This window comes from Hippoglossus hippoglossus, chromosome 18 (assembly GCF_009819705.1).
Source record: "Hippoglossus hippoglossus isolate fHipHip1 chromosome 18, fHipHip1.pri, whole genome shotgun sequence".
Classification (NCBI taxonomy): Eukaryota; Metazoa; Chordata; class Actinopteri; order Pleuronectiformes; family Pleuronectidae; genus Hippoglossus; species Hippoglossus hippoglossus.
Window position 1 is genome coordinate 2085766 of NC_047168.1, and position 22458 is coordinate 2108223.

At 40.3% G+C, this 22458-nt stretch overlaps 2 protein-coding genes and 2 long non-coding RNA genes across 6 annotated transcripts in view; 1 reads left to right on the plus strand and 3 right to left on the minus strand.

Annotated features, from left to right (window-relative positions):
- LOC117779186 (macrophage mannose receptor 1-like) overlaps window positions 1-22458 on the minus strand; it is a 63698-nt gene that overhangs the window by 15088 nt on the left and 26152 nt on the right. The window contains exons 5-7 of one of the 3 annotated variants that reach the window (XR_004616944.1): window positions 18114-18734; window positions 15995-15996; window positions 296-519 (exon numbers count right to left, since the gene is read on the minus strand). The exons of 1 other annotated variant lie outside the window; for it this stretch is intronic. Coding sequence is in view for 1 of the 2 variants with exons in the window: in XM_034615179.1 (XP_034471070.1) it covers window positions 18609-18734 (126 nt within the window). In the remaining variant the exon portion in view is untranslated. Of the gene's footprint in view, window positions 1-295; window positions 520-15994; window positions 15997-17727; window positions 18735-22458 lie in introns of those variants that run through there. One more of the 3 variants, XM_034615179.1, reaches the window with a different exon arrangement.
- Window positions 296-21320, minus strand: LOC117779185 (lymphocyte antigen 75-like). The gene is made up of 6 exons (XM_034615178.1): window positions 20910-21320; window positions 20433-20807; window positions 4516-4869; window positions 2225-2319; window positions 1168-1302; window positions 296-1136 (listed from the first exon to the last, which is right to left on the minus strand). Exons 1-5 carry the CDS (start codon window positions 20944-20946, stop codon window positions 1177-1179), a joined length of 987 nt encoding a protein of 328 aa, XP_034471069.1. The 5' UTR covers window positions 20947-21320; the 3' UTR covers window positions 296-1136; window positions 1168-1176.
- LOC117779205 lies at window positions 5057-5618 on the minus strand. The gene is made up of 2 exons (XR_004616946.1): window positions 5464-5618; window positions 5057-5361 (listed from the first exon to the last, which is right to left on the minus strand). It is a non-coding gene; the product is annotated as an uncharacterized LOC117779205 (long non-coding RNA).
- LOC117779214 lies at window positions 7544-14456 on the plus strand. Its single transcript, XR_004616956.1, has 3 exons — window positions 7544-7554; window positions 8590-8593; window positions 14228-14456. It is a non-coding gene; the product is annotated as an uncharacterized LOC117779214 (long non-coding RNA).

Here is a 22458-nt window from a genome sequence, read left to right on the forward strand (position 1 = left end):
TCAATTTCTGGGATGAATGTGAGTCTAATTCTTTAGACATTATTCAGAAATCATTTAAAAACTTTTGGTTATTTGTTGCCCCTTTGCAAACCTGTGAGTAAGAAAACAAAGTATTTGTTTGTAAAGTGTAAATAACAGTTTTAATGATGAGGGTCAGACTCTTCTACAGGATGCATTGTTGGAGATAAAAAGTCTAATACTGGACCAGATGCTAAGTTTAGACTTGTTTTCCAACACTTTGCTATTACTGGAGTCTCAATAGTTGGTCAAAAGAATTCACTGGAGATGGTCAGAGTTCAATGCAGTAGAGTTTATTTTTCTTTACAACATGTAAACCCGAGCTGGCTCCGGAACCCAACTGAAGACTGAGCTTCAAACCCTCTGCTTATATGCTCATCCTCGTCTCTGCTGTTGCCCGTTCAACCAATCAGGAGGTGAATCTCTCCACCTCCTGATTGGTTCAAAACTTCTGATTCGTCCTGAACCGAATGGTGTCATACTTTCCCAAGTTGACTTTGTCTCCCCCTACAGTTACGTCAGGGGTCGATTCTAATGGTGTATTAAAGTTGTGGTTGTTGGTCTAACTTTGACACCATTATAAATCTTGGAGTTTCGGAGGCCTCTGTTTCAGGCCTTACTCGATTTAGAAGGTCCTGTCTCCAGACTCCATTAGATTCGGACGATGTCTATCTGCATTTTTTTTAAATGATTACATTTCCACACACTTAATATAGGTTAAAAAAACAATCATTCCAGTAAGGGCGCATACATTATTACATTTCTTTATGCTGGATATATGGTGCTGTCTGGTGAAAGCGTACAGTTGCAACCAGAAATCTGTTTTGCATGGGCTTGACCTGTGCTGTGGGTCTTTGTCATTCCCTTAGTATAAGACGTAATCAACTGTAACATTATTAACCTGCCTAGCAACTAATTACATTTTCCTTCAGATGGAGACTCTCCCTGTGTCTGGTGTTAATTAGACATTCTTCCCGGGCTGCATAAAGTTCCTGATGCTCTTCATACACAGACGCACAGTTTAAGCATATAAGCACACAAAGGCTAGTTTTTCTACAACAGCATTCATTGGTATGGTTTAACTGCGTACAGTGATAGAGGTGTGTATACGTGCAGACATGAAACATTAGCACATGCGATAAAAGTTGAATTTGAATATTAAAGCTCAGACTTTTTTTTCTTGTCAGAACCTTTTTCCTCCTTGTGGAAAACTTTCCCATCAGCCTTTTCTCTCCACTTCAAGGTGACGCCACTCAGTCCTTTCTCCTTCAATCTTTCCTGGAGCTGAAAAACAGAAATGGCAGCTATTTGAAATACTTTTAACAGATTCCTTTGCTCTCTAAGACAAAGAGTTATGTGTTTTTAGTCAATTCAATTCTATTTATATAGCATATATATCATAATATAAATCATCTCAAGGCACTTTACATAGAAGGTCAAGACGTGTGTATAGAGAAACCCAACAGTTCCCACAATGAGCAGCACTTTGGAGACTGTGGAGAAAGAACTCCCTCATTAACTGGAAGAAACTTCTAGAACCAGACTGAATGTGGGCAAGAAGGAGAGGGGGGTGTAAAAGAGGGAAGAGAAGAGAGAGATTGGAGGAGTGGGGGATAGAGAGAGACCAGGAACAGTTGTGCACCATCAGACAAACAATAAGAGTGATAATTATTAATATAAAGATGTTATTAATGACAGCAATAATAATTCATATAATAATATAATAATAATAATAAGTAAAAGGAGAAGATTTAGAATTAGAATTGTTGTTTGTCTGAATCCTGCAGCTCTGGACACATAAACAGCATCACGTCCCAAAGTAACATTTTCTTTTGAGGCATTTTTGGTCTTTATTGGAAAGATGATATTTACATGGACACTGCTCTTTCGTGGCAGGAGCTGTAACTGCTCAGCTACCAAGATATTTGTCTGCTGGAATGTTTTTATTTTGTGATCGTCACGTAGCAAAAACTGCATAAGCAATACCTGGAAGAATTATCAGTCTAATAATAATTAAAGGAGTCAACATGATTATAACTCTTCTTTCCTTTGGTGTGACTGCTTTGCATTGTAGAACATCTGTGACTGGAGTATTTTTACATTCACTCATCTCCTTCATGGTTATTTGATGATGTCAAACTCTGTAATACATCTGTCCAGGGTCTATGAATGAGTTCATGTTTCAGGGTGGATTTTGGAGACTTGCCTCTTTCAGAATCTGTTCTTTCACAGCAGGGTCATTCAGGTCCACAGAGGAGTCCTGTAGCTCCACCCTCACCTTCACCAACGTCTTTACTGATGCTTAGACAAAGAACGAGGAGAGAAACAAAACACACATTTAATGTGGTGTATAGTTTAGTGAAACCTACAGTTATTCCTGTGGAGATAGAACTACCCAGATCTTTGGTTTAAAGGGGACATAGCATGCCCATTTTACCACAAGTTGGTATGGTTCCTTGGGGTCTTAATGAAATGTCTGTAACATACTTTGGTCAAAATACCACAAGGATCATTTAAAACAGCACCCTTTTTACCCTGTATAAAACAGCCCTCCACAGAGTGACCTGTTTTGAGTGCCTGTTCATTTAAATGCTAATGAGCCAGCTCCCCCCTCCCCCTCTCCCCCCATGATTTTAAACGATATAAATTACATATTTTATATGATATAAATTATCAAATATGCATCCCATACTTTGTATTCCCCTTCTGTTGTCCTGGAGTTTTAATTTTCCCAATCACATAATTAAATGTCCCCCTCTGCCCATCCACTACAAGCACACAAGCAGACAGACAGAGAGAGAAAGAGAGGGGTGGGGGGGGGCTATGAAGACCATCATTTACCCCCGAACCCCGACATTCAACGGGTACAACAACAAGCGGAGAAAGCAGAATCGCGGGCTGACCTTATATATACAGTCTATGGGGCTGACCAGCGCGGAGAAATGCACGTCCCATGTGAACAGCCAGGCGGCTGCGTGCTTGAGAACGGCGCTGCGCTGCTTCGCAGCGGCGCTTCCGCGTCCGGTGTTAACCCGGCGTAACTACTGTAACCCGGCGTACAGTAGCGCTGAACACTGCGGAAGTCTTCCACACTGCTGGCTGTGTGGCGTTGACACAAATTCCAGCTCACGCACGGGAGAGCGAGCGGTCGCGCCCGAGCAACTGCTGCAGCCTCCCAGTCCCAACGATCCAGACAAATGCCACATGTGAGTGAATCGCGGGCTGACCAGCTTCTTAGAGGAACCATAACAAAACGCGTGAGTGTTTTTTTCCCAGAGTTTTTGGGTTTGCATGTTTTTTTGTGAAACCACACTTCGGCCTACATGTGCCGTCAAAGCCTGAAGTAGCATGTCCCTCCAGGACTCAGTGTCCCAGGGGCCATCACAAGCCTGAAGCCGCATGTTCCCCCCTAGGCTAAGCAAGACTGTTTATTCGATTCTGTGTGATGTTTATAAGTTTGATTTGTGGTGTTGTGATATTGTGGTTACAAGTTGTTGAGAAAGTTAATGTTAGTTATGCTCTTCAGTCCTTCCTTGCATTCATCTGGCAACTTTCTCTAATTTGGCACACACACAGGCACACGCATAACTCTTCACCTACTTAGCTCGGACCCCCGCTACATGTCGTAAGGATTCCAATAGGGGGGAAGGGTGTTATCTTCAAAGTGGCCAGCCGCCATTTTGGAAGTACATAGACACACACATGCATACTCACATACCTATCTTTGTTTGGTAAGTACACCATTAGTAATTTGTGTTTCTATACTTTATTATATTCATAATAAATGTTTTTCTTTCACAAATGTTTTTTCATTAATGTTGCATAAGTGAATTTTGCCAACCTCTACACTGCCAAGAACTCCATATCCTTCAACTTAGCTAACTATCTATATGGTAATTTTGGTTATAGTTATTAATTTAATTTTGTAGTTAGTACTTTTATGAGATTTATTCAATAAATTGGCTATCTTTTCCCTTCCTTTGAAGGATAGTGCTCCGAGGTAACTTTAATCAATTAAAGTTATTATTTAATATTAATAATAAAATATTAATATTTAATATTTTATTTTGATAACCAAATTTATTGAATGCCGAAAGGCACACCATTTCATGGTATCACGTTTGATGCATTGTGGCACAACATTTTCTATATGGTAATTTTGGTTGTAGTTATTAATTTAATTGTTAATCAGAGTTCCAAATTTGTAGTTAGTACCTTTATGAGACTTAATCAATAAATTGGCTATCTTTTGCCTTCCTTTGAAGGGTGGTCCCCCGAGGTAACTTTAATCAATTACAGTTATTATTTAATATTAATAATAGAATATTAATATTTTATTTTGATAACCAAATTTATTGAATGCCGAAAGGCACACCATTTTATGGTATCACGTTTTAATGCATTATGGCACAACACCTACAAGACAGTTTGATCAGGCCTGTAGGAAAACTCACAAATACAAAATAAGCAACACTAAAATACAAAAAAGATTCTCACATGTGATGCTGTAGCAGACAAATGGTTTTCTTTCTTCACAGGAACGTAACCTCCATTTTCCTCCCTTCTCCAAATCTGCAACACCACATACGACTTTCATCGAGCCAAGTGGGTTTACACCCTGATACCAGGAGCTGAATGAGTAGTTACTCCCGTCGGACCAGTAAATCTGAGGATCTCTGTACAAACCGATCGATGCCATTTTGAGAGGTGTTATCAACTTGTGTATCTTCTTGTTGTCAGCGTCGTTCCTCACAGTGACCAGATCTGTGTAGTTTTCTCTGCAGTGCCTCTGAGCCTCAGTCCAATTCTTTGATGTATTCACCAGCACAAAGTCAGAATCCTCTAATGTTCCTGCAGTTAAGTTTGAGAACAAAAGAGGGATTGTTGAGATCACACAATGGTTTTCAAAATCATATCTTATACATTATGTTGTATCATAAAGATCAATATAAAGCACATCATTACCATTGTAGCAGACAAATGGAATCTTACTAAGGCAGTCATGATCATACCATGTTGCATACTTTGAACCCTGCAACACACAGAGCTCATTGGCTGCTATATAGTTTGGGTCATTATGATGCCACCTCCTATATTCAGCTCCACTCTGGTTGAACCCATCTGACCACTTCCAGTCAATATGACTGTACAGGCCAATCCAAACCTTAGAGCTGTGACCAGCGGCAGAAACTGTGTCTTTAAGTTTCTTCATTTCTTCAGTGTTTTCAATAGTGGCCAGGTCTGTGTACGTCTCTCTGCAGTAGCTCTGAGCTTCAGTCCAATTCATTGCATCAGACACAAAGTGGTACTGATGGAGGAGGCATGTGGAGAAGGTGAGGCACCCTGAGGATGAAACCAGTTATTTTTGTTATGTATGAGGACTCAAATTAATCTCTATATTCAGATTTCCTGTTAGACATCATACAAACAGTGAAATTCACTGACCTGAGAGACACAAGACACCAATGAAGATCCCTTCCATCCTGATGCTGCTCTGTGGACTGTCTGTGCCAGTGTTCACCACTAACACCAAACTGAACTAGTTCTAGTGCAGCTTTAGGGAAATGTAACACCAGCTCCTCCTCTTCTACTGTAAATAGTCAGTGTTCTGTTGAACTCTTTATGCAAAAAGGCAAAGATGTAAACAACAACATTTTCCCTCATTTATCTCTGGAGGCATCTCACTATGCAGATAGTTCTGATCGTATCTGACCATGACTGGTCTCTGCCTCCACCCCTGTGCAGGTGGTGAGTGAATGAATGTCTGTTTGTCTTGCTCACACCGTGGATCCAATGATACCTCTGTGACAGGGATGTTTGAAATGTTTATCTATTAATGTTGTGATCACCTCTAATTCCATCCAATATGTAGATCAGATGAAAATAAGGATGAAAAGAGAAGAAAAAGAAATTACTATTATTAATAATAATAATATTATTATTATTATACTGCTATCATCTATTAATTATTTTCATTATAACAACCAGTCTGAGAATAGTTCCAGCCTTCTGAGTGTGAGCAATTTAATTTGTTGATTAAGTATTTTTCCCTGCACTTCTTGTTTTATTCTGTTTCTTTGGCAGCATTTGTGTCCAGTTATACAACAAACGTGACATTAACGAGGCAAAAAAGGCTTTTTGTGAAGTCGATGACCTTGAACTACTTTCAGTTATAATCAAATCATCCTTGAAGTGAATATTTGTGTTGGATGTAAAAAATTCCCTGAAGGTGTTTGTGATATATCACATTCACAAGAACATGAGGTCACCGTGACCTTGACATTTTACCTTTAATCACCAACATCGTTTCAGTTCATCTCTGAGTCCAAATGAAGCTTCGTACAGAATTTGACATGTGTTCATAAAAATGGGGCAGACAAACAACCTGGAAACCTCCACCTAGGTTTTTCTGCATCAAAGGAAAAATACACATTAAACATTAGACCAACATGTCTTTCAGTGTGGTCACTTCTGGCTGAATATGTCTGTCAGGTCATGGTCAAGACCTGTCAGACTGTCCAGAAGAGAAAAGTAATGAGTTCAATATTAAGGACAAACTAGCTTGGGGGTTGTTCTCCAGAGGCTGGTGTAGTTTTCATAAATCAGGGGCCACAATTTACATAGAGGGGCCAATGATATATCAAACATCCATGTCCAATTCCTGATTCAGTAAGATGCACATTTAAAGATTCAGTGTGTAGAATTTGGTGAGATGTAGTGGTGCAGTTGCATATTGCAGCTGAGTTCCCCTCACAGCTCGCTCCCCTTCCAGACCAGCTCCTGATGTAAATATAAAGTATTTAAATATAAGGGGCTCATTTAAGGGGGAAAGAAGTCCACAATTTTTAGAATTCAGATGAAACACACTAGTTAAAACATCAGCAGGATTATTTCATATTAATTTTCTGCCAATCGATCCCTTTCACCAAAATCTTACACATTGAACCTTTAATTCATGTTTACTTTTAGCTCCTACCCCCTGACCCCAACCATCCTGAGACTGAGACAGACTCCTGCAGTTCACCAGCCAATCCACTGTTCAGTTACACTTTCAGAAAAAGTGAAAGTAAAATTCATTAAATACCCTGAAATCAACGAAATTATTTTTAAGCGTAAAAGATACTTCCTGTAAGTGGCTACACTCAAAAAAATAACTCATTGGGTGAACTCAATTCAATTGTAGCTCTAACTCAATTCAATTGCTGGCAGGTTTTCCATCCAATAAATATATGTAGCTCCAACTCAATTTAAAGGGGACATAGCATGCAAATTCCACTTTGTTAGTGCTTCTACAGGTTAATGTGGGTATCTGGCATGTCTACCAACCCAAAAACTCGGGGAAAAAAACACTCGCGCGTTTTGTTATGGTTCCTCTAAGTCAGAAACGTCATGCTTGAGTGACTCAGTAGTTACGCCGGGTTAACACCGGACACGGAAGCGCCGCTGCGAGGCAGCGCAGCGCCGTTCTCAAGCGCGCAGCCGCCTGGCTGTTCACACGGGACGTGCATTTCTCCGCGCTGGTCAGCCCCATAGACTGTATATATAAGGTCAGCCCGCGATTCTGCTTTCTCCGCTTGTTGTTGTACCCGTTGAATGTCGGGGTTCGGGGGTAAATGATGGTCTTCATAGCCCCCCCCCACCCCTCTTTCTCTCTCTGTCTGTCTGCTTGTGTGCTTGTAGTGGATGGGCAGAGGGGGACATTTAATTATGTGATTGGGAAAATTAAAACTCCAGGACAACAGAAGGGGAATACAAAGTATGGGATGCATATTTGATAATTTATATCATATAAAATATGTAATTTATATCGTTTAAAATCATGGGGGGAGAGGGGGGAGGGGGGAGCTGGCTCATTAGCATTTAAAGGAACAGGCACTCAAAACAGGTCACTCTGTGGAGGGCTGTTTTATATGATCCTTGTGGTATTTTGACCAAAGTATGTTACAGACATTTCATTAAGACCCCAAGGAACCATATCAACTTGTGGTAAAATGGGCATGCTATGTCCCCTTTAATAAAATCCCTGCAATATAATTTCTTCTCAATGGTCCAACTAATTTCTCTCACATAAAGCTAAAATAACATTATTACATTAACTAGTTGATTAGTTAAGTTGATTTACATAACACCCACTTATCTTTTTTAAAGGCAGCTAAAGTAAAATATCTACATAGATGATGTTAAATTGATTTTAGTTAGTCCAACACAAAATTATATAATTGGAAATTAATGAGGCAATATTGCTTTTTATCTGATTCCCCGTTTAGCATGAGACAAACCTTGTTTGAGTTTTTTTTAATTTTAAAATGCTCTGAAACTGGCATAGTAAAAACCAACCAACAAAAGTTGCATCATGGGAAATGTAGGTTGTTTGTTTTACATACAACAAATATCAAGAAACAAACTGATCAGGAAATAAAAGCAACACAATCCTGACAGAAATCCTGAATTCAACATCAATACAAATACATATATTTTTATACTTATAATACATTAACTTTTACTTGAATACACTTTTTTTTTATGCTAAACCTTTTGAAGTGCACTGGAAACAAATGGTAATCTTAACAGCTCTGTAGCAGAGTGACTTGCAGCATTAAGAGGCCAAGAAAACTACAGTGTTCTCCTAATATTCAACATGACATCCATACAGCCATAAAGAAGACAATTTACAGAGTAATGTTTCCCCTTGGGTCCATGCATCTAGCAATATTGATCACAATTGTTCAGAAATAGCCATTCGCCAGTTTGACTCTCATGCCCAGCTCTGTAGCTGGTGAAAAATAAATGCCTAGCAATCCCCCAGTCCCAAAAACAACAAGGCAATAAACTTGTTGGTCTGTAAATGAAAACATTTACAGAAATGAAAACATTTCCAGACCAACAGAATCCGGTTTTAACTCATTATAACTCATTAAAGCAGTAATTTAAATGTAGCTTCTAATCTGTAACAGAGTGACTGGCAGCATTAAGAGGTCATTCACAACCAAAGAAAACTACAGTAAAATCGTGTTTATGTCCATTTGGCCTGAGTTGAGAGTCATGAAGGTGACAAGGCAGCAGTACAAAAGTGGTGTAGAGCAGAGACAAAGTCACATAGATGGAAAGGGGAAGTTACGTGGACAGAATTTCCATATGTGAACATACTTCTCCAAGCTCATGGAAATCCAGTCATTAAAAATATCATACCCAGGAAAAACATCACTGAGGTCGCAGAACTTTGTCGGCTGTGTTTCCCGCTCATGCAAACAACTTTATTTTCAGCTGCTGTATCTTTGCATAGAGCTTGTGCCCATTCAAATTCATTTCTGAATAAACTGGAAAGTGTACTTGAGGTTGTCTGGAAAGCTCAGATCAAGGGCATTAATGAGCCCAAACAGCATGATGAACCCCATTATCACCCTTCCTAAGTTGTCCATGACTTTGATGCCTTCAATCACGATTCCCACGTCCTCTGGCTCCACATCTCCATCTCTTCAGATAGTGTATATCCACATGATTGCGAGTGCAATGTCCCTCTCTGCACCCTCAGTGGCGGAGGCCTAAACAACCCAAATACAAAACACTTTTTAAGTACAATGCTGAACAACACAATAGAAAATTACAAACAAAAATATAAAGTAGAATTCTTACATGAACTGCAGTTTCATAGAAGAAAGTTCATCAGTTGTCGGGTCAAAATCTATGGAAGCCCATTTCAATGTGATGAAGAAAATAAAAATCCTGTATCTCATCATTATGACTTAGTATCGTACCTAGTATGTACCCTATTGTTTACATAAGAAGAGCATCAACATTTTAGCAAGTTGTGTCCCATCTCCTCTCTCATCTCCTCCTGGAGCGAGGCGGAGTGCACACTCACATACACATACATACACACACACTCACATGAGTCCCCAGGGGTAAATAAGTTTTCGTTTTTTTTGGTGCTGCCTTCAGGTGCTGTCAGAAAACCAACACACTAACCAAGCCAAAGTCACTGTGTGAAAAGGTGCCCACCCCAAATTTCTAATTACGGACAAATCTGAGCAGTCTAGATCCGGGCCTTTCCTCTACTCGACAGTCATCTTAGAGTTACCTAGAACTCCACGTGGTGGGCAGCTCTCTCTCTCGCTCTCTCTCGCTCTCTCTCTCTCTCTCATTTATTTTGCGTTCATGAATGTGATGAGTCAAACAAATATTTTGTGTTACATCTGTAAAATATTTATGTACACTATTTAAATGGATATATATTAATAAAGCAAACGATATTTAAATGTGTCACCTCTAAGAAGGGCTTGAATCATTTTTTGGAGTGTATAGAAATAAAATTCAATAAATATTAATATATTAGAGGAACAAACATCATATAAAACAAACACAACCCTTCTGACAGATTGTCTCCTTGTGTATTTGCAGTTCATACTCAAACACGCAAACAAAAGCTTGTGTAAAAACCCTGGTCATCAGGGCATGGAAGCTCTCGGATGGAGAAAGGGCTCGAGCCTGCAGCCTGCTGGGCCTCCAACGTGCTACTGTAACATCTGTAAGAGACGCTCCTTCCCCACGAGGCTTCAGGGAAGGTAAGAGAGGGAGGGGTTAACTGTTCTACATATAAACTGTGCTTTTAGGAGAGTACATTCATAAAGACGTGTGTCTTCCGTTTCATTATAAAGTTCTAGTTTCATGGGTTTGACTGTTGATGTCAGAGACAATTATATAAAATATTTACATGGAAGCAGAGGCCAAGGGAGGACTGTCTGTGACCTACATTTCCCATAATGCAACTTTAAAGCATTTTTCTTTGCACCTGATAATTTCCACTTCCTTTTAAACTCTACTCCCTCAGTTTATAATTCAGGGTTTCAGTTATAAATGTGTGGTTTTCAAACTCAAGCCAAAGTAACCGGTTTACAGATCTTCTCACACCCACACAATGAAAACTGTTTTCACTGATGACTTTATATGAGTGTTAACGGTGAAGACAAGAGTCTTGACTACCCCCTGGTGGCTGACTGGAGTACAGGCCGTACACACTGCCCCCTCAATGTTAGTGGAATTACATGGAAGAAGCTAAAATGACTTGATTGACATAAATAAACTTGAAGTGGAGATGCGTCGTCCATGTTTATATACAGTTCATGGATTTATACAGACTGAGTAAAACTTGTCATGGTGGGTAAACTGTGTAAACTAACACTATGTTAAATGTTGGAATGTCCATTTTATCATCTCAAATTTTGTGAAAATAATATAATTGCAACGATTGCTTTAAGCTTTCAGCCACAAATTATAGATCTATTCCAATGTGACTTTGCTGCATGTGCACTGACATCCTGTCCAACACTGTTTTCTGTGGTACAGGAAATTTCTTCAACCTCTTCCAGGTCCATCCTGTTGTCAGCTGTCACTGCTGCTAAACTGGTTTCTTTGCTGTGGAGTAGATAAATAGAATTCATGTGCCACTTGGCGACCTGGTTCTTCAGTGGGCCCAATGAAAGAGCAAGTTAACTGGCTGCATTTCTGATGCCAGCTAAAGCATGTCTTTGTTGTTCGACCCAAAAACCAGCAAAGGCTCATTTATTGGGGTTTGAATTTGAATCTGTAGTTTGGACCTTTCACTTTCTGTGTCAAGTAAAACTTCATATTTCAGATGTTGACGTGATGCTAATAAGCGTTTACTTTGTAGAGAAGAGGATCTGTGTTTTTGACTTGGTGTATATAAGCGATAACAGATTGATTTAAAGTGTCAGTAGTTTCAGAAAAATAAACTCTTTCACTTTGGGGAACTACATGCAGCAGTTGGGTAAAACAGACCACGGTCTGACTTTGATGTGAAATGTTATTTCCATATATTGTGTCACACCTGCTGACACATGATTGCGTCTTACCACAAGCTTTGGTCTGTTAGTATCTCCTTCTTCACTCTGTTTCCATATAAATTGACTGGTTGTTATCTTATCTCAAATCCTTCCTCTGCTTGTGCTCGATTCCCTTCTTTGGTACTGGATGTTCTCTGTGTGCCCTTCTGTCTCTCCTCAGCTCCCAGTGCAAGGCAGCCTCTGACTGGGAAAACAAATGTTTCCTATCAGCTGCTGTGCCAGACTGGCCAGTTGCATAGACCATGAGGTCCATCTGGTAGAACTGTAGCTATGCTAACAGGTAGAGACACATACTTCTAGACAATACTGTCAATAACAGGATTTACTTGAGATATATTAAAATAAGATCCTATATGTCAGGTCATAGTGTATGTATGCAAATTAATTCCTCAGATATTTAATCCACTTCCTGCCTTAAATTAATACAATCCACGACATGATAATGATAATAATAATGTCCCATTGTTTCTCTCAGGATTGTGTCATGTATATGTGAAGCCATTTCACACAATCAGCAAGTGGTTGTGATCACTTTTAAACCCCAGACGGTCTTTTATTTGTGAGCTGATATAGAGAAAATATTCTTTCTTTCAGACTGTGTGCCAGTGTTGCATGGTTGTCTGCTATAAGAAACGTTAGTCTACTTCATTCTGTTTTAATACTGACGAGGCTCACTCTTTGTGTGTGTGTGTGTGTGTGTGTGTGTGTGTGTGTGTGTGTGTGTGTGTGTGTGTGTGTGTGTGTGTGTGTGTGTGTGTGTGTGTGTGTGTGTGTGTGTGTGTGTGTGTGTGTGTGTGTGTGTGACTCAGACACACTAGTGGTCAGACACTCGTGCATGAATTGCATTCAAGGCAATGCAGCCTACTTGCATAACACATTTCATACAGAGGGTAAAGTTAATTCACTGACAGAGCAGAGGGATGTGGTGTCACCTTGTGTATTGTTTACAATGCAGATTATTGACATTAGATTTGGCAAAACCAGTGATTTAGTTTAATTTAACCAGAGAACTTAACAGTCCCATGAGCCTTTGGATACGATGTGACCAGCCGTGGACTTGTCCATAGGAGACGACTGACTTGCTTGATGTCAGTTGATGACAGATAAGCAGATACACACACAAAGCCTACCCGGGTAGCAGGGAACATAATATTGATCACACACACAAGGACGCAAATACTGCACTTTTGGGGTCACAAACATTTAAAGGACATTTATTCTTTATTTTTCTCTTTTATTTGGTACTTTAACAGAGCTCTATTTTTGCATTTTTTAGTGTGTTCATACAACAAATCCAGAACTGTGAATGTATGTTGATTGTTGTGAGGCAATAAATTTGTAATCTGTTCAACACAGTTAAACTCCTCTCTTGAGTTATTATTAAGGCAAATGCTCACGGACCTACAGTATATAGATGTTAGCACCTCAGCTTCTACCATTGGCTTACAACTTAATGGGACTCTACATATGTCTTTTCTTTCTTATTCTGCCACTTCAGCTCAGGGTGGCAGGGGGGTTTTCCAGATGTCCCTCTACCCAGCAGTCTCACTTGGTCATTTGTATTCACACATACAGCCCCTCCGGAGAATGTCCGCAGGATCTCTGGCGTTCAGTGCATGTCTGAAAGCAGCTTATGACTACATCAACATTTAGTATGTGCTGTTGTGTATAGTGTTTGACTGACAAATTGTATTCAGTTGTGCCTCTGGTTGTGTGTTCAGGACCCACTTTCACTGGGTCTCCCAACATACTTGGACTGTGTAGTAAACACCTTGCTGGGAACACAAATGGAGTCTGAGCTGTGCAGTTAACATGACATACCTGCCCTATTTGAAGTGATATTCCCACATAAGAAAAATTGAGGCCAAGGATGTTGAGCTTCATCCAGAGCCCTAAAGAATTATACCACTAAACTGAGACACCTCTGTTGAATATGTCTCGGTATTGTTTTAGTTTTGGGAGAAATGTTTCTTTATGGACGTCATCTGTAGAGGCACACTTAATGCAACGTTCTTCACATTATCTGATCAGTCAACAAGGTTGTATAAATAGCGTCTCCGTCTTATGAGACTCAGTTGAGCTTCTGACAGGTGGTTCCTCACCATGTGGAGCCATCAATCTATTCAACTCATTCTTGGAAAGAGAAGTATTCCTCTAAAGGTCTTAGAATCTTTGGTCTAACCCCAGTTATTTTATCTGCATTTGTATATTTGTGGTGACTTTCAGCTTTAAATAAGCTAACACTAAATTAGAAGGATGACTATCTCGCTTGACAACTATGGACATGATCAGAACATGCATTGCTCTAACTGACTGGATGCCTGCCACCTCCTCTGTCTCCATAACAGTGTCAGAGGGCTCCAGCCTTCTTCTGAGATCAGTGAGCTGAGACGCAAGGTGATGAACAAGCCCACAGGGGGCACTGTTTCCCCACCAACGATAAAGCCCTTCGCCTGCCCAACGCACATTAACGGAGGAGCCAGCAAGCTGCCCCAATGAAGTTTATATATTATCTTGATACCACTTTTAATGTCTTGGAAATATACAGAAAACAGGAAGCTATTGCCACAAAATATAGTCATTTTATCTGGAAAGATTCTAAGTCATCCAGGTCATGGTTGTCCAAGAAAACTTGGTTCGACAGCAACTGGACATGGATGCAGATACTTGGAAGATGTTTCAGCTCTCATCTAAGGCTCTGCTCATATCTGTGTGTAACATGTGTCCATCAACATCTGTTATGTTTGGAGCAAGTAGCTTGTGAGAAAAAAGGGTGTGAAAGTTGAACAGCAGCGATTGATACTTCAATGTATAGCTGATTATATATAGTTGTTATGGAAGTTTTCTGGAAGCTGGTGAAAGGAGAACTCAGGCAGCCGCTGATGTCTTATGCAGAAGATTTTAATGTAGACTTGATGCATCAAGGAGACCAGAAGGTGAAACAATTTACAAACTTCAACAGAGTAACTTGAGCAATTGTCACCCCCCAAGTCTGAAGATGTCTTCCACAGCGTCCGCATACTGTATATCTTCCTCTACTTGCGTCTTCCATTCCAACAGCAAATCCATGAAAGGCTAGAATTGCTGTCACTCTCTATGTTACATGTAGGTGTTCAAAACCTATTGGACAGTTAAGCCTAAAGTATGCATTCCAAAATCACATTGTGTCCTTACGTCTTGGCCCTGGTGAAATATGCAAAAGGGTTGAAGTTGGTGCCTCTCTGTCTGGGGCATCTGAGTTAGATATTAAGTCCCTGAGCGTAGACACTACAATGCAGTGGTGGTTGGTCCTTTATCTATAACCTGACCTTGGGCACTGCTTGGAGAGAGACGGGAGTATGTGTGGAACAAAACAGGCCCCACTCTCTTAATGGTGTATAGAAGTAATATACACTATATACATAATATACAGTGGCATATACAGTAATTTGTGAGGATGTTCAAAATTTCCTCAACCCTTTTTTTGTACTGAAAGCAAAACAGATTCTTCATGATCTCTCCCAGGCTAAATGTGGATGGGACCAAACCATATAAAAAATGGCTAACTGAACTGGATCAGTTAAAATGTTGTCAAATCAGCAGATGGGCCTATTGAAAACAATACAGTTGCATCACGTTTGTGATGCCAGTGAGAAGGATATGGAACGGCCAGTTAGCTTAGATTTGCCGACAACTTGGGGAAAGTTCTTGTGGCTTTTGTGATAGGAAAGTCTAGAGTAACTACCCTGAAAAACATGACTATTCCTAGACAAGATGCTACTTTAGCTGTAGGAGTAGTTCGAATGCTGTGCTCAGAGCTACAGCTTGACCTTCAAGAGACCATTTTTTGGACAGACAGACAATCTGTACTTAAATATATCTGCAATCAAACCAAGAGATTCCACATGTAGCCGGAGGCGCGCTCCCTCCCTGCCGCTGCGGGGCGCTTTACCTGCTTTCATGGCGCGTTGGTTGCTAAGCGACGTCATGCGCCCCCGTATTTAAGGAAGCGGCCGTGCATAGCTCGCCCTCCTTCCGTTCCCGCTCATCTCCTGTGGCAGAGTCTTTGGTTTGGCGTGGACGAAGTCGTTTCGTTGCCGTGGCGGAGTTGGCGTTTGGCGCAACAGCCAGCGCACCACTCAGACATCCCCCCTATACACAGTGCGGCTGATCCCTGGCTTGGGATTGCTCCGCCAGAGACCTTAGGGGTTCAAATTCATGAAAATGCATCTATATACATAAGGTAAACCTGCATACAATGTCCTGTGAATGGTGTTTCTCATTTGTCTTCATTTTGTTCCTCTTCAGACAGTACGTCATCAGTCAGATCCCAGGTCTGGAGATTCTGGACGACACAGAGGTCCTGGAGAAGGAGAGAGCCCAGGCTCGGAAAACCTTCAGGCTGCAGCAAAGCAGCCACGGCAGCAGGAAGAGGAAGGAGGACTCCTCCAGGAAACACACACGCATGCAGAAAAGTCTAAAACTATCATAAGACAATAGCACAGACTTGTAGGTTTATGATCCCTTCACTAAGAGTCACAGCTTGAGTGTAACACTGACAACCCTATCATACACTGTACACTGTGAGCTCTGTAGCTGCTTGTAGTCACAGCCACACAATGTTTACACTCTATATTCAGATGTAAAAGCCATGTTTAATAAAGTTGTCAAATTGGAAATATTCCACTGTCATGTGAATCATTTTAACCATAATTCCTCCTTACATATTTTATGTGTGTGGTACATGCAGTGTGCGTGTACATTACTGTTTTGGGAATGTTGTGGTAATGGGGCTGCAACTGTATACATTGCACCTGCAGTCTATGGTCTTACCCCTAGGGGTCAGCAGAGTCAAATAGAAAGCTGCAAGGGACTGTCTCCTAAAGCAGTGATTCAGTGTTACACCTAAGGTTGAAGTCAGTGCTGCTTAATTTTCTTCAAAGCACAATGTTTTTCAGTATTTACCTACTGATAAGGTAATCAGAAGAAAAGTTAATTTTGTATACTTGAATCTTTTTGAATTGCACTTTTTGTTTAATTTATTTTGCGTTTTTGGATAAAAGCTGCTACTCAAGACACTGAATTTTTTTCCATAGTGCAGTGTTGGTTGTAATAGATTCAGTGAGTGAGTATTCTCAGCTAAAGCTATATAATTTGAGTCTTTTTGAAAGTACTTCTCCGTAGTTGGACTTTTTTATTTCTTGTTTGTGCATGAAAGCACGGAGTCTGCTTAAAAGGCTGAAGTTACTGAATTGTTATGTTGTATTACCCTGTTTCCTTAAGATGCACTTTTTGGTTTTTAATTAAAATGCAGCTAATTGAGTATAAAAGGGAATATTTCCCTCTCTAGCATCGCCACCTGCTGGTCGTTTTGGTTTATCATTAAACTTGTTTTTTTGTGTTGGCATACTGTGATATTCTGTACTATCTCAGATTCAAACTGCACCATCTTTTCATCAAATAAAATTGGGTAGTTAAAAATTGGGTCCCGTCTTGTCATTAAGGGGTGATGGTGGGTCCCGAAGCCAGACCAGTTGAGAAACACTGTCCTAAAGCATTGAACTTAATCAGTGTCAATTTCTGGGATGAATGTGAGTCTAATTCTTTAGACATTATTCAGAAATCATTTAAAAACTTTTGGTTATTTGTTGCCCCTTTGCAAACCTGTGAGTAAGAAAAAAAAAGTATTTGTTTGTAAAGTGTAAATAACAGTTTTAATGATGAGGGTCAGACTCTTCTACAGGATGCATTGTTGGAGATAAAAAGTCTAATACTGGACCAGATGCTAAGTTTAGACTTGTTTTCCAACACTTTGCTATTACTGGAGTCTCAATAGTTGGTCAAAAGAATTCACTGGAGATGGTCAGAGTTCAATGCAGTAGAGTTTATTTTTCTTTACAACATGTAAACCCGAGCTGGCTCCGGAACCCAACTGAAGACTGAGCTTCAAACCCTCTGCTTATATGCTCATCCTCGTCTCTGCTGTTGCCCGTTCAACCAATCAGGAGGTGAATCTCTCCATCTCCTGATTGGTTCAAAACTTCTGATTCGTCCTGAACCGAATGGTGTCAAACTTTCCCAAGTTGACTTTGTCTCCCCCTACAGTTACGTCAGGGGTCGATTCTAATGGTGTATTAAAGTTGTGGTTGTTGGTCCAACTTTGACACCATTATAAATCTTGGAGTTTTGGAGGCCTCTGTTTCAGGCCTTACTCGATTTAAAAGGTCCTGTCTCCAGACTCCATTAGATTCGGACGATGTCTATCTGCATTTTTTATGAATGATTACATTTCCACACACTTAATATAGGTTCAAAAAACAATCATTCCAGTAAGGGCGCATACATGATTACATTTCTTTATGCTGGATATATGGTGCTGTCTGGTGAAAGCGTACAGTTGCAGCCAGTAATCTGTTTTACATGGGCTTGACCTGTGCTGTGGGTCTTTGTCATTCCCTTAGTATAAGACATAATCAGCTGTAACATTATTAACCTGCCTAGCAACTAATTACATTTTCCTTCCGATGGAGACTCTCCCTGTGTCTGTTGTTAATTAGACATTCTTCCCGGGCTGCATAAAGTTCCTGATGCTCTTTATACACAGACGCACAGTTTAAGCATATAAGCACACAAAGGCTAGTTTTTCTACAACAGCATTCATTGGTATGGTTTAACTGTGTACAGTGATAGAGGTGTGTATACGTGCACACATGAAACATTAGCACATGCAATAAAAGTTGAATTCAAATATTAAAGCTCAGTCTTTTTTTTCTTGTCAGAACCTTTTTCCTCCTTGTGGAAAACTTTCCCATCAGCCTTTTCTCTCCACTTCAAGGTGACGCCACTCAGTCCTTTCTCCTTCAATCTTTCCTGGAGCTGAAAAACAGAAATGGCAGCTATTTGAAATACTTTTAACAGATTCCTTTGCTCTCTAAGACAAAGAGTTATGTGTTTTTAGTCAATTCAATTCTATTCATATAGCATATATATCATAATATACATCATCTCAAGGCACTTTACATAGAAGGTCTAGACTTTAAAATGTATAGAGAAACCCAACAGTTCCCACAATGAGCAGCACTTTGGAGACTGTGGAGAAAAAAACTCTCTCATTAACTGGAAGAAACTTCTAGAACCAGACTCAATGTGGGCAAGAAGGAGAGGGGGGTGTAAAAGAGGGAGGAGAAGAGAGAGATTGGAGGAGTGGGGGACAGAGAGGAGAGAGAGACCAGGAACAGTTGTGCACCATCGGGTTTCAGATCAGACACATTAGTTGTTATAATAAAAATAATAAGATTGATAATTATTAATATAAAGATATTATTAATGACAGCACTAATAATTCATATAATAATAATAATAATAATTATTATTATTATTATTATCAAAAGGAGAAGATTTAGAATTTGAATTGTAGTTTGTCTGAATCCTGCAGCTCTGGAGTCAGATAGAGAGACCAGGAACATAAATATATAAATAATAATATGTAAATATGTATTATCATATCTAACCTCTTTCAGACTGGTTGTAATAATGAAAATATATTTTTTTAAAACAGCATCAGGTCCCAGGTCTCAGGTCTTTATTAGAAAGATGATATTTACATGGACACTGCTCTTTCGTGGCAGGAGCTGTAACTGCTCAGCTACCAAGATATTTGTCTGCTGGAATGTTTGTATTTTGTGATCGTCACGTAGCAATCATGCCAAAATCAGGATTAATGTTTCCTGGTCTCAAATAAAAAACTGCAGATCTACATTAGTAAGTCCTGTAAGAATAATCTGTCAAATATAATTAAAGGAGTCTACATTATTATAACTCTTCTTTCCTTTGGTGTGGCTGCTTTGCATTGTAGAACATCTGTGACTGCAGTTTTTTTACAGTCACTCGTCTCCTTCATGGTTATTTGATGATGTCAAACTCTGTAATACATCTGTCCAGGGTCTATGAATGAGTTCATGTTTCAGGGTGGATTTTGGAGACTTGCCTCTTTCAGAATCTGTTTAATGCATTATGGCACAACACCTACAAGACAGTTTGATCAGGCCTGTAGGAAAACTCACAAATACAAAATAAGCAACACTAAAATACAAAAAAGATTCTCACATGTGATGCTGTAGCAGACAAATGGTTTTCTGTCTTCACAGGAAAATAACCTCCATTTTCCTCCCTTCTCCAAATCTGCAACACCACATACGACTTTCATCGAGCCAAGTGGGTTTACACCCTTATACCAGGAGCTGAATGAGTAGCCACTCTCATCAGACCAGTAAATCTGAGGATCTCTGTACAAACCGATCGATGCCCATCCGTGAGGTATTGTCAAGGTCTGTATCTTGTTGTTGTCAGTGTCATTCCTCACAGTGGCCAGATCTGTGTAGTGTTCTCTGCAGTGCCTCTGAGCCTCAGTCCAATTCTTTGCTGTATTCACTGGCACAAAGTCAGAATCCTCTAATGTTCCTGCAGTTAAGTTTGAGAACAAAAGAGGGATTGTTGAGATCACACAATGGTTTTCAAAATCATATCTTATACATTATGTTGTATAGTAAAGATCTATATAAAGCACATCATTACCTCTGTAGCAGACAAATGGATGCTGTTCATGGCATTCAAAATCAAACCATTTTCCATTCATTGTCTGGACCACACAGAGCTCATTGGCTTTGAAATTGTTTGGGTCAGGAGACTCCCAGTTCCTATATTCAGCTCCACTCTGGTTGAACCCATCTGACCACTTCCAGTCAATATGACTGTACAGGCCAATCCAAACCTTAGAGCTGTGACCAGCGGCAGAAACTGTGTCTTTAAGTTTCTTCATTTCTTCAGTGTTTTCAATAGTGGCCAGGTCTGTGTACGTCTCTCTGCAGTAGCTCTGAGCTTCAGTCCAATTCATTTCATCAGACACAAAGTGGTACTGATGGAGGAGGCATGTGGAGAAGGTGAGGCACCCTGAGGATGAAACCAGTTATTTTTGTTATGTATGAGGACTCAAATTAATCTCTATATTCAGATTTCCTGTTAGACATCATACAAACAGTGAAATTCACTGACCTGAGAGACACAAGACACCAATGAAGATCCCTTCCATCCTGATGCTGCTCTGTGGACTGTCTGTGCCAGTGTTCACCACTAACACCAAACTGAACTAGTTCTAGTGCAGCTTTAGGGAAATGTAACAGCAGCTCCTCCTCTTCTACTGAAAATAGTCAGTGTTCTGTGGAACTCTTTATGCAAAAAGGCAAAGATGCAAACAACAAAATTTTTCTCTTTTTTCTCTGGAGGCATCTCACTATGCAGATAGTTCTGATCGTATCTGACCATGACTGGTCTCTGCCTCCACCCCTGTGCAGGTGGTGAGTGAATGAATGTCTGTTTGTCTTGCTCACACCGTGGATCCAATGATACCTCTGTGACAGGGATGTTTGAAATGTTTATCTATTAATGTTGTGATCACCTCTAATTCCATCCAATATGTAGATCAGATGAAAACAAGGATGAAAAGACAAGAAAAATAAATGATGATGAGTATTATTAATATAATATTATTATTATAATTATACTGCTATCATCTATTAATTATTTTCATTAAAACAACCAGTCTGATAATAGTTCCTGGTCTCTCTCTCTCTCTCTCTCTCTCTCTCTCTCTCTCTCTCTCTCTCTCTCTCAGTGCATGCTGGGAGTTTGTTGGTGGCGTGGTGGTGAGCGTGTGAGAGTTTGTGGTATTTTCGCAAATTGCTATACTTATATTCTAAACTTTGTTTTTTGTATGATTGTGTAGTTGTTAGTTGTTGTATTGTTAGTGTGTCTGTGATTGTTTGGCGGTGAGTGAGCCGTGTTTTCTCGGCGGGATGGCGTCCTCTGGGCCGCTGTCCCTGTCTCTGAGACACGGAGTGAGGCTGGTACCGCAGCAGGACAGCCCGGTGGAGCAGGTGTTGTTGGCGGTGAGAGAGCAGGTGGACAGATGAGTTTTCCTCCCTTACCCAGTGGTGGGAAGGAGGAAAGGCCCAAATCAGAGTGTTCTGTCAGCAATACTCAGCCAACTCGACCGTTAAAATAAAAAGAGCCATTCAGAAATTAGAGGAGGAGATCAGAAACCTGGAAACTGTCACAGTCACACAAAGCAACGGGCAGGATGCAGAACAGCTCAAAACCAAGAGACAGGATTTAAACTCCTTTTTACATGAAAGAGCCAAAGGAGCCTTGGTCAGAGCCCGCTTCAATAAAGTACATGATATGGACGCTCCGACCACCTTCTTCTTTAACTTAGAGAAGTCGGTGGCTCGGAGAAAACAGATGGTGTCTCTCCGGTCCCAGACGGAGAAGTGACCACAGAACCGGCTAGGACGAGGAAACACGCAGTAGAGTTCTACTCAGACCTGTTCAGGGCGGTTCACTGTGATGCAGACTCTGCTGCAGAGCTGCTACAAGGACTTCCTCAGCTGACGTCCTGAAGAACAGGATATATTAAACTATGACATCACCTTAGAGGAACTGACCACGGCTGTGTCGCAGATGGCGTCCGGAAAGGCCCCTGGAGTGGATGGATTACCTTCTGATTTTTAAAAACATTTCTGGGGTGTTTTGGGACGAGACATTT

Excerpts from the sequence above, each read along its gene's own strand:
- LOC117779185 (XM_034615178.1), bottom strand. The coding sequence starts at position 20,946 with ATGGAAGGGATCTTCATTGGTGTCTTGTGTCTCTCAG. Across the intron at positions 20,808-20,909 it reads TGGTGTCTTGTGTCTCTCAG|GGTGCCTCACCTTCTCCACA; the intron begins GTCAGTGAATTT and ends TTTCATCCTCAG. Across the intron at positions 1,303-2,224 it reads AAGAACAGATTCTGAAAGAG|CTCCAGGAAAGATTGAAGGA; the intron begins GCAAGTCTCCAA and ends TCTGTTTTTCAG.